General features: G+C 33.2%; 5 protein-coding genes and 3 non-coding genes across 8 annotated transcripts; 5 read left to right on the forward strand and 3 right to left on the reverse strand.

Annotated features, from left to right (window-relative positions):
* Nucleotides 1-493: 493 nt before the first annotated feature.
* LOC116401856 lies at nucleotides 494-582 on the forward strand. Its single transcript, XR_004214260.1, has one exon. It is a non-coding gene; the product is annotated as a small nucleolar RNA R44/J54/Z268 family (small nucleolar RNA).
* LOC101223170 (photosynthetic NDH subunit of subcomplex B 4, chloroplastic) lies at nucleotides 577-1,941 on the reverse strand. Its single transcript, XM_004138125.3, has 6 exons — nucleotides 1,733-1,941; nucleotides 1,610-1,645; nucleotides 1,365-1,524; nucleotides 1,194-1,249; nucleotides 1,043-1,114; nucleotides 577-962 (listed from the first exon to the last, which is right to left on the reverse strand). The coding sequence occupies exons 1-6, from the start codon at nucleotides 1,826-1,828 to the stop codon at nucleotides 849-851; spliced, it is 534 nt and encodes a 177-aa protein (XP_004138173.1). The 5' UTR covers nucleotides 1,829-1,941; the 3' UTR covers nucleotides 577-848.
* Nucleotides 1,942-2,023: 82 nt separating this feature from the next.
* TRNAI-AAU lies at nucleotides 2,024-2,097 on the forward strand. The gene has a single exon. It is a non-coding gene; the product is annotated as a tRNA-Ile (tRNA).
* Nucleotides 2,098-2,184: 87 nt separating this feature from the next.
* On the forward strand, nucleotides 2,185-2,258 carry TRNAI-AAU. Its single transcript has one exon. It is a non-coding gene; the product is annotated as a tRNA-Ile (tRNA).
* Nucleotides 2,259-2,840: 582 nt separating this feature from the next.
* LOC101202902 (uncharacterized endoplasmic reticulum membrane protein YGL010W) lies at nucleotides 2,841-4,246 on the forward strand. The gene is made up of 4 exons (XM_004138126.3): nucleotides 2,841-3,378; nucleotides 3,688-3,750; nucleotides 3,839-3,910; nucleotides 4,002-4,246. Exons 1-4 carry the CDS (start codon nucleotides 3,031-3,033, stop codon nucleotides 4,113-4,115), a joined length of 597 nt encoding a protein of 198 aa, XP_004138174.1. The 5' UTR covers nucleotides 2,841-3,030; the 3' UTR covers nucleotides 4,116-4,246.
* Nucleotides 4,247-4,306: 60 nt separating this feature from the next.
* LOC101214145 (pentatricopeptide repeat-containing protein At1g59720, chloroplastic/mitochondrial) lies at nucleotides 4,307-6,043 on the reverse strand. The gene has a single exon (XM_004138254.3). The coding sequence runs from the start codon at nucleotides 5,908-5,910 to the stop codon at nucleotides 4,390-4,392; it is 1,521 nt and encodes a 506-aa protein (XP_004138302.1). The 5' UTR covers nucleotides 5,911-6,043; the 3' UTR covers nucleotides 4,307-4,389.
* Nucleotides 6,044-7,035: 992 nt separating this feature from the next.
* Nucleotides 7,036-9,027, reverse strand: LOC101203135 (60S ribosomal protein L34). The gene is made up of 4 exons (XM_004138127.3): nucleotides 8,785-9,027; nucleotides 8,583-8,662; nucleotides 7,364-7,473; nucleotides 7,036-7,276 (listed from the first exon to the last, which is right to left on the reverse strand). Exons 1-4 carry the CDS (start codon nucleotides 8,861-8,863, stop codon nucleotides 7,183-7,185), a joined length of 363 nt encoding a protein of 120 aa, XP_004138175.3. The 5' UTR covers nucleotides 8,864-9,027; the 3' UTR covers nucleotides 7,036-7,182.
* A 5,683-nt stretch (nucleotides 9,028-14,710) lies between these two features.
* Nucleotides 14,711-16,714, forward strand: LOC101214387 (NAC domain-containing protein 100). The gene is made up of 3 exons (XM_011661856.2): nucleotides 14,711-15,248; nucleotides 15,349-15,626; nucleotides 15,715-16,714. The coding sequence occupies exons 1-3, from the start codon at nucleotides 15,059-15,061 to the stop codon at nucleotides 16,369-16,371; spliced, it is 1,125 nt and encodes a 374-aa protein (XP_011660158.1). The 5' UTR covers nucleotides 14,711-15,058; the 3' UTR covers nucleotides 16,372-16,714.
* Nucleotides 16,715-17,681: the final 967 nt, after the last annotated feature.

The following is a 17,681-nucleotide window of genomic DNA, read 5'->3' on the forward strand; positions in this document are numbered from 1 at the left end:
TGGGAGAGTTGGATGGGTGAAAAAAACTCTCATCTTTTAGTTCACTAATAATTAAAGAATTTATACTTTTATCCTATCAATTTCAACTAAATATGAAGATTCTATTTGTAAATACAGCTAAGTAAAACTTTTTATAGTCCCAATAAATTCCCTTCCCACTATTTCAGCCCATTAAAGCCCATGAGGCACTTGATATTTGGGCTCTAGGCTTCATATTGGACCGTCCAACTGGATCGTTGTTCCCTTTGATCAACGGTCAAGATTTTATTTCACTGCCCCTTGGCGTCGATTTCCTTCCTTATAAGGAGCTTCGTATTGAAAACCCTAGCCCAATTTGTCTCAATGCCTCTCTATTCTATTCAAATGTTAATTTGCTTTTCATTCTTTTGTTTCGAAATTGTTTCTCGAGTATTTCCAATTCTACGTGATGGTTTTAAATTTGCTTTTTCTTCGGTTTTATTGCTAAATTATGCATTCTATTTTGTTAATCAATTGAGCAAGTGACGATGAAACAGACAGGGACATCAGCACTCACCTTGAGAATGTTGATCAATCGTCTTTTGGGAATCTCTCTGATGCTCACTTAACCCAACTTTCCATTCTTTTGTGAACCAAAAACTTGAGAATCCTACCCAAAAAATGATGATAATACAATATTTTCGCTACCTCTGAAGCAAATTCTTCACAAGAGCTGATATTTTCTTGTGTTTTTCTGGATTGTTTTATGCTGTTTTACTAGAACTGTCAAATTCCCATCAGCTATAGAATCCCAAGTGTTTCAATATATACACAGAATGGTTTATGTTGTAATAAATTAAGAACGTAAATGGATGATTCCCAAAAACCTCTTATTTCTTTCCAGCTTCTTCCAACTCTCTTAGTCCTCCAACCTTTTGTTCAATCTCCTCTATCAGCTCCTCCCTCCATAGGTCTGCTCTTGCTGCTTCTTCAATGTCCTCTTGCTGCAATATCAGACATTTACAGACATAAAACCTTAAATGTGGTGCCAATGTTAAAGATCTTAAGTTCTATAGAAGTCCACCTTTTCATAGACCCAATGTCCTGTTCCATCTCCTCCATCTTTCCTGTACACCTCTGAGTCATAATATGGATCCTAAAACCATAATCTTTGTTCAGTACTCAACAATTTGACTCAACCAAAATAGATTGAATTTGGAGAGATTGTACTGTACCTTCATGGAGCCAAAGAACAAACAACCCCAACATGTGAACATGATGTAAAGACTGTCTGACATTAAAAAATGGTTTAAAGTGTTAAAATGAAGATCGTTTTCCATTCCAATGGCCTAATTTTCTACGTACTTAACTGACGTAGAGAAATTTAAGTATAATCAAACACTTACAGACATTCTTTATAGCTGCATCACTAAGATGCACTATGGATTTGTGGGTAACAAGGTCTCTTTGGCCATCCAAATGATCAACTAGAACTGCCATCAATTGCCAATCGGGGAAGGCATTCACTTTGCTTAGAGATCCCCTTTTTGGCTTTACAACTTTAGGCTATGAACAAAAGCACACGAACTTCTTTAGATTGAATTTATCAATCAATTTTACTTTCACGCTAGTGGAAATCAGAGGAACTTACCAGTTCTTGATGACTGAAACCTCCAGAGTTTGAAAGCTGCAACAATAATAATCTAATGGTCAAATTGAGGACGTTAAAAATGAATGGAATGTTGTGGCAAAAAGAAAGAAGATAATTCTTTACCAGTTTTGAATGTGGGATGAGAGCTGATTTGGGGTGGAGATTTGAGCTATGCAGGGTTGGTTTGATAATGCTGAAGCCTGCAATAGCCTTAGCCATTGTTGTAGAAGAAAAGATAGAAACAGATAGCTATTACCTGGGGTTGGTTTTGGAATCTTATTGAGCATGAAGAAGAAAGAAAGGATAAGGAACCATTTCCATCCACCCTTCTGTGTTGGGACTAAACTAACACTGCAATAAACTATAATAATGATTTGATTCACTTACTAAATATGTCTAGAGAATAACAAAAATGGCCTATTAGCTCAGTTGGTTAGAGCGTCGTGCTAATAACGCGAAGGTCGCAGGTTCGAAACCTGCATGGGCCAACATTTTCTTGACATTTTGCAATTTTTTCTTAATTTTTGCAACCTATTTATTGACTTAAGAGAATCATGACTTTTGATAAACAAATTGGCCTATTAGCTCAGCTGGTTAGAGCGTCGTGCTAATAACGCGAAGGTCGCAGGTTCGAGACCTGCATGGGCCAATTTTTAGTTTTTCTGTTCACTTCTCCCTTTCTCCCTTCCCACCGACAACCGAACCTAACGAGAGGAAATGGTTTGGCTTGGCTTGTTTTCTTTCTTTTGGACGGGAACATCCCTGACTCCCTTCACATGTTAGACTTGGACAGTTCAATTTAATGGAAACCACCAATTTTTAGCTATATATTTATTTGAATCTGGTCAAACATAAAGTAGGATACATACAATAGGATACATACAATTATATAACAATTAATATAACTCCAATTTGTTGGTTCTCCTATGCATCACGCACATTTAGTATAATAATGAAACAATAATATGCAATGTGTTGTAGAAATAATAAAAAATTAAAGAAACATGAATTTCAAATTAATATAACTCCAATTTGTTGGTTCTCCTATGCATCACGCACATTTAGTATAATAATGAAACAATAATATGCAATGTGTTGTAGAAATAATAAAAAATTAAAGAAACATGAATTTCAAAGTTTCTAAAAAAAAAAATAAAGGACCATTCACAAATTTCGTCAATTATTTAATATTTCCAACCGAAACTCCACTTTAAACAGTTTATCATCTCGAATTGTTATTGAGATTAATTTTGCTGACGATCTTAACCAACCCAATTAATATATCTTTCTTTAATGATCATTTATCTTCTTACCCTCATAATCTCTCCGGTCATCTTACCTTACACGCCTCACCTCTTCTGAGAAAATTTTCCGGCGATCGTTCCGTTTCGTATTTGGGTTGTTTGTCAGGAGATTTCATTATGGGGAAGACTGGATTGTTTGATCTGGAGAAACAGTTCGCCTTCTATGGCGCTTATCACAGCAACCCAATGAACATTTTCATCCACGTTTTGTTTGTGTGGCCAATCTTCTTCACCAGTCTCATGTATTTGTATTTCACCCCTTCATTCTACACAATTCCCAAATCCCCTTGTGGGTTTGACCACGGCTTGGTTTTGAACTTCGGATTTCTTTTCACTTTAATGTATGCCGCATATTATGTTGTTTTCGATAAGAGAGCTGGGTCCATGGCTGCTTTGCTTTGTTTCGTTTGTTGGGTTGGAGCAAGCTTTATCGCTAATAAACTTGGTTATTCTCAGACTTGGAAGGTAATCAATCCCCCTCTTTCTCTTTAATTTGATTTCTGGGTTCTGTGTTTTTCAAGTAAATTAGTTTGTTTTCTATAGCTTACAGCATTTGGATAGCTAATCATCTGGTTAATAATTTTCCAAATGGATAATTTGTTGAGTGGATTGAAATTCCCTTGATGGGTTTTCGTGTAAATGGTATTAGTGGCAAGTGATGGACACGCCTAAATCTGATATTATCTGATTGGAATTTGGTCGATGTGTTAAAGTTTGATACCTCAAAGAAGTGTTTGTTTGTTGTAAATTTATTTCATATTTATTGTATATCAGGTTGTACTGGCCGCTCAGTTGTTCTGTTGGACCAATCAGTTTATAGGCCATGGAGTATTTGAGGTAGACAGGTTACTTCATCTAAAGTAAATTGATTTCATCTCTTCTTTATTCTTAACCCTCTTCATTTAATCTCTCCTCTGTTTTATAGAAACGAGCACCGGCTTTGTTAGACAATCTTGCACAAGCTTTTCTAATGGCTCCATTCTTTGTAGTTTTAGAGGTATTCTTTCTCTGTGTCTCCCCTATTATAAGAGTTGTTAGTGGTGTGGCATTGAAGCAACCCTGTTGTTTCTGATTTTTTTTGGTTGCAGGTTCTTCAAAGTTTATTCAAATATGAACCATATCCGGGGTTTAGTGCGAGTGTGCAAGCAAAGATAAAAGCAGATATAAGAGAATGGAAAGAAACGAAGGAAAAACTGTCATAGATTGAATTGGCTAGACTTCAAAACAACCCTGCCTTGGATTTCCCCTTGTAAAAATAGTGTGGAAACTAACTACTTCAGTTGTAAAATCTTTCTATGATATTATTAAACATGTTCCTGCTTTTCAACCTTGAGTTGCCATTCTACTATGATGGATAACAGAATACATTAAAAGAATTAGGAAGACAAAGGAGTAAAAACTTACTTGTTAAATAAGAACTCCAAATGAATGGACACTGAAAATTTAGATATAACTTTCGTCCCTTTCTGCATCATATTACAATGGATTGATTTCCAAATAACTATTACCTGGCTCTGGTTTCTCCACTCCTTTCCGGTGCATTGATTTCCTGGTCTTTATCATTTCATTCCATTGACCAGAACTTGCGTACATATTTGCAAGAAGAACATAATCACTACTATGATCTGCCACTATCTCTAGCACATGGCTACTTACTCTCTCCCCGAGTTCAACGTTTCCATGCATCTGACAGGCTGCGAGCAATGTTCTCCATATGACAGCATTGCACTCCATTGGCATGCTCTTTATTAGCTGATAAGCTTCTTCTACAAATCCAGCTCGTCCCAGAATATCCACCATGGATCCATAATGCTTAAGTGTGGGTTGGATATTGAAGTGTTTGGTCATAAGATCAAAATACCTCCTCCCTTCCTCTACCTTCCCTCCATAATTACAAGCACACAATACTGCCAAGAAAGTAACACCATCAGGAGTCTCCACCCTCTCGGCTAACATGTTTGAGAAGAGTGTCAGTGCATCCTCTGCATCACCATGTGTTGCTAATCCCATGATCATTGTGTTCCACGTTACTATGTTCTTGCCGCTCACTGCGTTAAACATCTCGCGGGCGTATTCAACCGCTCCACATTTGGCGTACATGTCGATCAATGAATTGAAAACAGCTATAGTTTTTCCCCTATCGTTACTGTTGACATGGGAATGAACCCACCTCCCACAGTCCAGTGCACCCAATGCAGAACATGCTGAAATCGTCACAACCAGTGTGGCTTCGTCTGGCTCGACGCCACTCTGCAACATTTGAACAAACAAGTCAAGTGCTTCGTTGTACATTCCACAAGAGACATGACAGTCAATTACGGCATTCCAAGCCACTAAATCTGTTTTGGGCAATTCATCAAACAGGTTGCGTGCTATATTGACGTCTTTTAACCTGCCATACATATGTATAAGCGTGTTCCTCACATACACATGAGAATCAAGGCCAAGTTTCAGAATATTAACATGCAACTGTTTCCCCAACATAATTGAACCCAACTGCCCAGTCATCTTCAGCAAGAAAGAAAAAGTGAAATTATCCGCCGCTATTCCCTTCTCTAACATCCTCTTGTAGAACTCAAACGCCATTAGCAGTTTACGATTTCTTCCAAATCCCCTGATCATTGTATTCCAAAGAAACCCATCTGCGTTTTCGATTCTGTCAAAAACAACAACAGCGTAATTCATGTCTCCATGATCCGAAACCGCACAAAAATCAATGAGTTTGCCAATAACAAAGAGATTCTGATCGAAACCCAATCGAATAATACTGGCATGGAGTTGATTCAAATCTTTCAAAGTGGAACATTGCTTGAAAAGAAACATGAACTTTTGCTCCTTAGCAAAATAGCCACCGTTGGGTATTGTATCAGTGGCTGTTTTCAAACCCGAACTCCAAATGAACCTGGGAACAAGCAACTGAAAATTTGAAAAATTGATCTTAACATGGGAACACAGAGAGAGTGCCAAGTTCAATTTTCTCCTGTTGATAAGGATCATAACGATTTTGTTCAATCTACAACCTCAATCAAACGCTAGCAGATTCCAGCGCTCAACTAAAATTCTTCCTTCCCGTCAGCACATGAGTTTCACCTCATTTTTCTTTAGACACATCGGTTCGGCCCAAATTGCCTTTATGTTACAATAATTACTACTCTGTTGTAAAATTGGTAAACGGAACGGTGACGACCGGTATATATTACGAAAATATTATAATAATAATTAGGAAATACAAAAATAAAGAAAATGATTAATTAATTTTAGAAATAAAATAAAGGGAAAAATAGAAAAGAAGTGGAGATTTATGAATTTTAGACCAATCTTTACTTTTTCCTTGCCAATTAATTATAGGCAATTTGGCAGTTTACTAATGAGAGGGAGGTGGTCTAATAAGATACATGACATGGACATCTATACCATTATATTATTTATTTATTATAAAAAATTTCTGAGAAAATTCAAAACATGACGATTTGATTCAGATTTGATTTCAGTAGCACTATAGTGTTTCTCTGTCACCTTTCTCCTTCTCCTTGCTCGTTCATGGTTGCCATCGTCAATTAAAGGAGGGAGGAAGGAGAGGAAGAGAAAAACATTAAAGAGAAAGGTATTACGTTTTAAATAAATAAATATATATATATATAAGTATAATATGCCACATCAGCTTTCTATTAGTCTAAAATCAAATTTCATAAATTTAAATTCTCGTTCAGAAGTAGATGCATGTTTTCTATGTTCGAGCACAAAATGGATGCAGTCATGAGTAGTCGAAAAATAATCATAAACTATTGAGTACGAAGTTAAAAGAAGTTATTGATACTTAAGTTGCTTATGCTACTCAATCTACTTGCTTAATTCAATATTTAATTTTCAGAGCTTATAGGGTCATTCCTCACCACACTAACCACCTACTTCGACCAAGAGGTCTTCTTCGTTGTCTTTTACTTCGATCACCCATAAACTGTCAACACCGTAATAAATCAGATTTCCAATAACCAAATCGAATTTAAGAGAAAACTATTGGTGTTTCGCTAAAGATTTATGGTCGATGAACACCCTAAGTGGAACACGTTCTAATTTGAGGAAACAGAAGATGCTGGAAAGGAAACAATTAATCAAACGCACTAAAAGAAATTGGTTGAAGAAATGCCATCATATCATAGAAGTGAACTCCTGGCCTAAAATTTCGTTCTTCCACAAACAAACTTTAAGTAGTAATTGCTAAAATTCAGCATCACGCCACAAAAAAGTCAAAATTTAAACATAATTAATTTAGCTCTTTGATGCCAGCTTTTCCTTAGCCTTCTGAATCTTCAATACCTTCTTGACAATCTTCTGCTCTTCCACCAAAAAGGCCCGGATGATCCTATCCCAAACCAAACAAAGATTAGCACAATACCTTACTACCATAAACACAAGCAAACAGATGATGAGAGATAATTGGGAAGCCAACCTCTCCCTCACAGCACCACCAGATAAAACACCACCGTATGCACGATTCACGGTCCTACGGTTCCTAGCCAGTCTAGACCTCTTATATTCAGCTGGCCTCAAGTGAGGAATCTGCAACAATCATAAACTTACACAGATTAACTTAACACAATCGGATTGAGCCATCGTTACAAATGAACAAAATATAACATACCCAATTTCTAAAAACCATACTTAAATTTACAAGGCTATCTATCATATAGTTCAAAAATCAACCAAAGTACCAAATGTAAATGCAAGCGTGTCTACCACCATATAAACAATGAATGTAATGATGCAAAAATTTACATGCATGCATCAACCAATCTACAATGAATGAATTTAGTATAGACACATAAGTTGGTGTGGTGCAAAAGTGTGAATATATACGTATTTGCAAGATTGATAACCGAATAATTATTCACAACTTTTGGAGGAAAGACCTAAGACAATGCAGCTATCTTATCTTAACATATAAAATGAAGGCATATTTTGCAGGAGTGTCATTAGGATGCAGTTTAAAAGAATGAAGTTTTGTACTTTCTGAATCAACTTAATATACGGTTCTATGGGTTCTTGAATGGATTTTTTTTCAGAAAAATAAATCTGAATCAAGTTTAAGCCAATGAAAAAACCTTCCGACCATTAAGTAGAAGTAGTACAGATTGACCCTTCTGGGTAAAATATGATATTCAAACAAAGGTATAGAGCAGTATATTGTGATTATAAGATCACTGTAGCCTGTGAAGTCTGTTATTCATTAAGCTCGATGATAGTATATCGATTACTCAGGAGGCTAGTGGAACAGCAGCTAATCGAGATTCCTTTAGAATCCGCTAATAACAACTTAATCAGAAACCATTTCGCCATAACCATTTTATTACAAAGGGAAACAAAAACTATAAATGAACTCGGAAAAAAAAAATCAGTAACAGGTGGTGTGTAGCGATCACAGAGAACCAAAATCCAAAATTTCAGTAAGTGGAGACCAATTTTTTCTCTAATGCAACACAAATGCGGCAACTAGAACAAATTTTCTGCATCATTTTTTATTTCATCTTTCCTTATCAACAAACAAGTTTCAAAGGAAATTTACGGCAAAGATCTAAACTACAAAGAGATAACATAACCATCATAAACAAATCAAAACACAAATAAGATTAAGTGATAAAAGAAGCAGATAAGGGTAATCAAATACATACCCCCTGAATCCTTTTGCCGGTAACCGGACATTTGGGTCCGCTAGCTCTTTTCTTGGTAGTCTGATACACAAGCTTCCCACCTAAACACAAAATAGAAAAAGCTCATAAGAACAGAATCAATAAATACGAAAACCGATTGATTGACAATGAAGTTAAAAAAACGCTTGATATACCAGCTGTGAGAAGGAATCCGAGAGTTTACCAGGGGTTTTGACAACACGGTGCTGGTTAGACTTGGTAGCATAGCTATGGCGCTTGCGGTATGTAAGACGCTGAACCATCTTGAATGCTGCTGCAGAGACAACAACGAAGGAGGAAATAAAAACAACAAGATGACTAGGGATGGCAACGAACGAGGCAACGGTGAGGAGAAATGAAGACGGGAGACCGGAGGGGACTGCCAAATAGAGTTGGGAGGGAGGGAGGATCACGTTGATAAGACCAAAAGTAATATTAGGGTTTTTCTCAATGATAGATCGATAGTGATAGGGCTTAGGAGTTAGTTTGGGCTGGAGTTGGGCCTTGGGCCTATAGCTTTTATTAATATTTTTTTATAATAATAATAATATATAAATTAATTGGGAGAAACATACTGTGATATCGTTACTAATGTTCATTTTCAGGGCGTTTGGGACATAGAATGGGTTATTGTTTATGGTTATTATAGTATGTGTTTGGAGTGCAGATGATTATCGTTTGAGTTATTATAATAAATGTTGGGATAAATAAAAAGTAGTGAAAGGAGCGAATGAGGAACAGTCACGTAGGAGAGATGAGAGGGGGAGAAATAGTGAAATGAGGAAGTGAGGAATAGTGACAGACGAACAATAAGGGAAAAAAGTATAATCTAATCCTAAATCTAGGATTATGATAACCCCCGACGCAAACATGGAATGGACTAAAATAGTCCACTCTACTTTTTCATAGTCGAAGGGCCACACGACCCCTTAATTTTCAGGATCGGGGCTTCCTTGGGACTCACCTCGAACGAGGTGGAGAATCTCCACAAATGAAGGGAGTGGGAATTATTTTTTTCTCATTAACATTTTGATTCGAGAACATTCCCCAACCCCAGCCTCATTTCAATCAAAAATGCATACGTATGTGTGCATGTGTGCTTATTCATATTTCTTTATAAAAAATAAAAACAAAAAGACAAAAACAAAAGTAGGGAGTATTTTCCCACAGAATCCCGACTTCGTTTCTTGAGGAGAAATTCGTGGGGATAGGGGCAAGGATAGTGAAGGGCGTCCCATCTCTGTCTCGTCCTGGGGACATTTCTAATCGTCACTGATACAACATGTGACTGTAAGAAATATGAAGGAGAATGAAGTGTCATGTGATAAATATAAAAAAATAAAGACGTCCACGTGATTTAACAAAGACAAAAACGATTATGTAGTTTATGAAAATACAATCGACTTAGCCAATCGAATTTTTTTAGATGGAAGGTAAATATGGTTTTAAATATAGTTATATATTTGTATATTTACCTAATTTAAACCTCTACAACATAAACTCCGTTTGTTGAACAAAAATATTTAAACCTTTTGACTATATATGTTTTACTAGAGAAGTTGGTGTACTTAACAAAGACATAATAATCCAATCTTCTCTTTGCTTTTGATATGAATATCTAAAACTATATTTACCAAGAGACAAATGAATATAGCCAAATAAAATTTCAATCTTTGCTTGATTAATATATATTATTATCATATCTAACCCTTTTAATTAATCACATACAATAGATTATCTTTTTTGACAATTTACATCTTGCTTAATATACAATAATCGGTTTGTGTTTAAACGCAAAGCTTGACAAGTAATAAAAAGAAAGTAATATTTAATAAACATCAATACATATATATACACACATATACACCCAATAATATTTGATCCGATTGGTTATATTTATTTTAAAAATAAATAAAAATTCTTGAAATTTTCAAAAGGATAAAAGATGTGGTTGTTTAATTAATATATTTATATCGCTACATAACAATAACGAAGTCTCATAGACCTTTAAATCACACTAATGTATTAGATATCTCATCTCGATTTGAATAATTGTAGTAAGATAAGATGATGTAAATGTTAGTTGTAACCAAGAAAATAACATATTGATTAGTTCAACGATGCCTCCACTATTAGATTTTAATCTTTCATATACTTGTAGATTTACAAGTAATAACTCAATCAAAATAATCGTGATCGAATGATAAAATTGAAATTATAAAAGATTGCAAGGGCAAAATGGGAACGAAAATATTCTTCCCTTATTGCTTCTTTTAATTTAAGATCGATAGAAAACTATATATATATATATATATATATATTTATGCTTATTTTATCTTTAAAATTGTATACTTATTTATTTATTTTAGTTCCTAATCTCCAAATATATATATTTATTAGCTTCTATACTTTACATTTATAAAAGCATGTAAAAATATACTATTATATATTACTGCAAAAACTTAATAAAATTATATATAGGAATATAATAGCTTTTTATGATGCTAAAATAGCTTTTTATGCAAAGTATTGTTATAGACAAATGAAAAACATGATATATGATAACAATTCAAATTTTATAGATAAAAAGTAAACATCTTATAAACACACAAATGAAAAATAATATAGATTAAAGTAAGAATAATTGCATATAATATTACATATCCCCCAATAACAATAATGGTCTTTCTATATATCTTTGTGTGTGTGGTTTAGATGTAATTAATAAATAAAGCAAAAGGAACACTGTATACTTTAATTTGAAACAAATTTTGGTCTTGTCAAAGAAATCACATCTTAAGTTAGGCAATGTTTGAAACAAATGATTCACTCTGTGACAATAATTGATATTTAAAACAAAATCACATGAGATAATGTAGATTATATATTAGATATTATATGCTTCAAAATAAAAAAAGTTGACTATGCCTAATTTTTATATGCATGTCTTCTCCTTTTTGTTAATCTTTATTTGATCCAACCATTTTCTGCCATTTGCCTTGTTCCCTTCCAAGATTGCATGCTTGAAAACCATCAAACATTGTGCCAGCGCCTAACTTATCTTAATTACTTTCAGTCCTTTTATGACCTTATTAATTCAATTTCAATATGCTTTGGGTGATAACGAAAGCTTATTCATTTCCAAAGATTTCAAATCATTCTGTTGCATTATATGTTGTGTCGAATACACGTTGAATTAGTACAACAGTACAAAGTATGGTTGAGTGAAACGTGAATGATATATATGTATAAGTCATTTTTGTTTGCTTTCAAGCAACACGATGGTGTAGGTATCGCTTTTTCTCTCTACGTAATCCTTAAATTATTAGATACTTCAAATTAAAAGAAAGAAAAATCTACGTAGATTACATTCAATATTACCCCAAAATTTATTTTGGTACAACAATTGAAAGGTGTAATATTGAATTTTTGATATGAATATTATATCAATATCACTTGACCAAACTCATTTTAGTATATTTATATCCCGCTGTAATTTTCAATTTATATCAAACGCATCATATTATATATATATATATATATATATGTGGAGAATATGGAAAAAGGTGGCATTGCCACGTAGTTAAATTTGAAACTATATGTGATTGGGCTAAAAAGTAGGCCGGTCCACGGTGGAGCGCGGTCGATCCCAACTCTGACCTTCCAAATTTCTCCAACATGCTATGCATTATTATTCCCCCCACTCGTGTGCACCATTCTTCATTCACACCCACACCCTTTAACTTTATTCAATATTTTTTATATTATATGATGATATCAAGATCATTCGAGTATCTCTAATCTTGTGAAAGAGTATTTCATTTTGGGATCTCTCTCGCTCCTAATGAACACGTTGTGTTGAAATACAAATTGACTTACAAGAGTACTCTTACTTATGTGATGTTGTATTGAGTACGTACATGATGGTGTGATACAAGGCTCACCTTCTAAACTTTTTGCTTGACATATGTGCAAAGTGCTAGTGGCTAACTCGACTTGACCATTTCTTTGTTGATCAACCAAGGTCAGAGAATTTAACTTTTTCTTTCGGATAACACAAATCAATTGTTGTTTTGTGCTCATATTGATCACGTGTTTGATATTAGTTTATACCATTTTTTAATATTAAATTCAAATAAAGGTGTAGACGACTTTTATGTTTTATAATTTATGAACTGTCTTTCGTACTAATTAAGTTAATTATGTCTCATAATATTGATATATTACAATTATCTTGAATAAAAAATAATATATAATAATTGAAATCTGGCATTTAAAATAAAATAATATGATTTTGAAAAATCAAACCAATTTCTTTGACCATTTACTTTTAACTATTTACTAATTAAAACGATACAAAAACAAGAACTCGTGTGCTTTGAAAATGATATTTGACTTGATGTATTTATGATTTTATCCCCACATTGCTAACATTCATCATTTGTCACTAAATTGGGCACCTATTTGTTTGACAATTGCAACAAAATAATTAATAATTAACAAAAAAAAATTCTCACAACCACACATCTAATAAACCAACATAATTATCCATAATTATTGATGTTTATTAACAAAATAGAGCGGAGAATTTTGAACGCACGTACATGTGATCTTTCTAATCAATATCTCAACCTTTCTAATCAATAATTTTACTTTTTAATTTATTCCAAACGATTCGATATGTTTTATAATCGTTATTTTCGAATTCCAAATTTCAAAAGATACGGAGATTTTTAGACTAATGTTTAGCAAAGTTGGTTCGATGATTTAATTTTAACACGGACCCACACGATAATATTTGGAACTTTTGAAAAAATCATAAAAATAGGTAGATGGGTTTGAATAAATATTTTTGTACTTTTACTATATATATCATATAAAGTTTTAAATAATTCAGCTACCATATAGTTTTTTTTCCCTCTTTAATTAAGATGATTTTTTTCAATTGGCTAAATTTCATCCTACCTAGTAGCTCTAGGGGCGGCCTATGGTACATAGATCATTGAAAAAGATCATCTTTCTTGCTATTCTTAATCAAATCAATTTGATTAATTAAAAGTTTTAATTATGTTATAAATCTTATATAATGGTATGATTAGGCATAGTTTAAAGTGGGTCTCTGTTATTTTAAAAGTTTTGAAATTTAGCTCAAAGTTTCAATAGTCTATTTTTATCATTTCCATATTGGTATACATTATTCTACTTAATGTGAAAACAAACAAATTTGTTTTTTTTTAAAAAAAAAAAATTATTTAGCTTAATTGATTAGTTGGGGTCTAGGGTTTTAGTAAAAGGATTTTCATTTTTTTTTTTTTATAAAATAGGTGAGTTTTTTTTAGTGAATAAAATACAATTCGAGGATGACTTGTAAGGTAAATTCTATTGTAATTAAAGGTAAAGTTTGAAAAAAGCATAAAAGACCAAAGTAGGTTATATCACATAGACTCGGTTGAAAATTTTAATACTATGGACCATAATAATGTTAAAGAAACTTATATTGAAAAAAAGAATAAGACTATACATATATCTTAAAATCATACTAAGTTATATCACAATCTCGTTGTCAATTAGTGATCTTGAGGTGAAAACTTGTTATATCTTCAAATTATACTACCTTCATTCGTGATATATCTTCGAATCATTAATCATTTAGGAATGTGTGAAGTTACGTGGTAATAACTAATAAATGATATTTTTGTTCAAATCTTTTTGCTTTTCTTATGTTCTAATCTAACAAAAAGTAGGTCAACTCCGGTGATTAATTATTTAAAATGAAATCAAGCTTAATTCAACAAATTAAGAGAGGAATAGAAAGCCACGAAATTACTGACATGTCCATTTGAAATGAGCTGTCTTTATGAAAGGAAGAAAAAAAGAAAGAACAATTAGGACAAAAATAATGAATAAAATTATTATCAAGGAGTGAGTTGTCTTTTTTCCTTAGTCAAATTGATGAATGATGAGATTTTTTTTGGAGAATAATCGGTAAATGATGGAATTAACGGATCATGTACGTAATTGTATTAATCGTATTCATTATATAAGTTTGAGAATTCATTTCTATATCACTGTAGTAGTTATTTAAACAATGGAAATGTCTATAGGAAGAAGAGAACACAAGAGCTAGAGGTGGTTTTGGCGAAGGGTCAAAAAAGAAGAAAAAAAATGAAAAAGGCTTAGAACTAACATCAGCAAGAAGAGTTGCCTTAAGAACCACGTTTCTCTTGCTCTTAAAAACCCACTATTTAGGGCTGTTCTGTTTTACATTCTGCCTTTTTTTTTCTCCCCATAACACAATATCCATCTTTCACTTCTCTTTTCTTTTTCCTCAAACCTTTTTTTCTTAACCGTTTCTTTCTCTTTTCCTTTTTCTCTCTTATTAAAACTCGTTTTAAAGCTGTGTATCTTCTCACAAATTCCTACCTCTATTCTCTTTCTAAAAACCTTACTTTAAAACCATGGCTGCTGCTGCTGGTGGTGTTGTTAATAAACAAGATCATTTGGAACTGCCTCCTGGTTTTCGATTTCATCCCACTGATGAAGAACTCATTTCTCATTACTTGTTTGAGAAAGTTATGGATAGTAGTTTCTGTTGTAGAGCAATTGGTGATGTTGATCTTAACAAATCTGAGCCTTGGGATTTGCCTTGTAACTGACCTTAACAACCTCTCTGTTTTGTTTTGTTTGGAATTTCTCTCTTGATGTTTCTTTGTTGATTTTTGAATTTTTGATGATTTGGGGTTTTCAGGGAAGGCGAAAATGGGAGAAAAAGAGTGGTATTTTTTTTGTGTTAGAGATAGAAAATACCCAACTGGATTGAGGACGAACAGAGCAACTGAAGCTGGGTACTGGAAAGCTACTGGTAAAGATAAAGACATTTATAGAGGAAAATCTCTTGTGGGTATGAAGAAAACTTTGGTTTTTTATAGAGGAAGAGCTCCAAAAGGTGAAAAATCTGATTGGGTTATGCATGAATATCGATTAGAGGGTAAACTCTCTGCTCTAAACCTTCCCAAAACTGCCAAGGTATGAATTCAATTGATCGTTGAATTTTTGTTTGTTGCTCTGTTTTTGTCTTCTTCTTGAATTCTTCTGCCCTTTTTTTTTTATGCAGAATGAGTGGGTGATTTGTAGAGTATTTCAGAAGAATTCAAGTGGGAAGAAAGTGGATATTTCTGGGATATCGAAATTGGGTTCTTTCGGGAATGAATTTAGCCACTCTATTCTTCCTCCATTAACAGATTCCTTACCATTTAATGGAGAAACCAAACGCCCTGTTGTTCAATTGGCTAATAACAGTAACGTGCCCTGCTTCTCCATCGCCATGGATTCTCAAACAAAACTTGAACCAATGGCTTCTTCTTACAACAACAACAACAACACCAACACTTCTTTATTCTCTATAATTCCCAATCCAATCGATTCATTTCCAAGAAACCCACATTCAAACTCAATGTATTCACCTCCAAATCAGACCTTCTCCCTTCCTCCTCCAAATCTCCAGTTCACAAACTCCCTTCTTTTACAAGAACAACAATCACTCCTCAGAGCTTTGATTCAAAACGTCAATGGCGGAAACACATTCAAAACAGAAAGAGAAAAAATCAGCATCTCCCAAGAAACCTGCCTCACCACCGATCTCAACAACGAAATTTCATCTGTTTTCCCAAATCTCGAAATGGGTCGAAGGCCGTTTGGTAATTCTCAACAAGAAGCTCCACCAGGTCCTAATATGCCACCGATCGACCTCGACGGGTTCTGGAATTACTGAAGTTAGCAGATGAAGAAGCTGAAGAATTAAAAATATATATACATATATACACATATAATAAATGGGAATTTTGGGATTTGGTTTAGTTATAGAATGTGGGTGTTTATCTGTCTAGATTATCAAAGAATGAAAAAGAAAAAAGTGTGGAAACTAAGGTGAATTAATATTACAATTGTATGGCGAATGAAGGGAAGAGAGAAGAAATGGAAGGTGGGGTTGGTTTTGTTTTGTGTTGAAATTATGATTGGAGATGAAGACTGAAAGAATAGGATTCAGTCGGTGGATAACTAATCTACTCTTTGTTTAATAATATTTCTTTCTGTCCTTTGGGATTTGGCTCTTACTTCACCCACACCCCACCATTCTCTTAATTTTAATTTACATTGAGAATCGAATTAAATGTAATTTGTTCAAATGATAGGAACATGAAATTGTTTGTATACTGATTTTTAAAACTATTGATCTTCAAACCTCGGCTATTCCGTTGCAGATTCGGATGATTGGATTTTGTGTTTAAATTAAGGGATAAAGAAGAAGAAGAAGAAGAATGAGACGTGAAGAAGATGTAGAAATGGTAGAGAGGGGATGAAAATAATGCAGTGTCCATCTACGATTATTATTATTATTATTTGGTTGTGGTTTTCTCAATTTGAAAAATTAGGGTTTAGATTAGAAATTTTTCCATTTTTAATTATTGTCTTGACCTCATTCACATAATTGGGAGAATTAGAGTCGGCTTGGAGAATTCATATCATTTATTTTTAATGTAATTAAACACATTGGATATTGATGGATTCCTTAATTTAAGGTTACATACGCTTAATAGCGTAATTAATTGGTATTCGTTTTAATTAAATACGGATACATTCTATTACACAACTTGTTTTAGTTTTTCTAAAAAAATTATGAAAATATTCACTAATATAGTAAACTATTTGTATACATCGACATAAACTAATAATTTGATTATTATAATCAGCGACAATAAAAAAGAGATATTTTTAAATATAGTAAAAAAGTTAATAATCTTTTATCATTTGTCACGGTGATAGAGCATATCCATGTCAATTATTATAAATAAAATTCAAAATTTTGTAAATATTTTATTAAATTTATATTTTCTTTTTTGATAATTCACCCACATAATATGTATTTTTAAATAATAAGAAATATATATAGATTTTTTTGTTCATTGAGTTTTTATCTACTCTGTTAGAGTTTAATATTTTACATTTTTACGATGTTTTAAATTTGATTTTAATTGAGTTTTTATGTTTTATTTTATCGTTCTAGGGTTTTGAACTTTGTTT

The sequence above is a fragment of the Cucumis sativus genome, chromosome 1 (genome assembly GCF_000004075.3).
Source record: "Cucumis sativus cultivar 9930 chromosome 1, Cucumber_9930_V3, whole genome shotgun sequence".
Classification (NCBI taxonomy): Eukaryota; Viridiplantae; Streptophyta; class Magnoliopsida; order Cucurbitales; family Cucurbitaceae; genus Cucumis; species Cucumis sativus.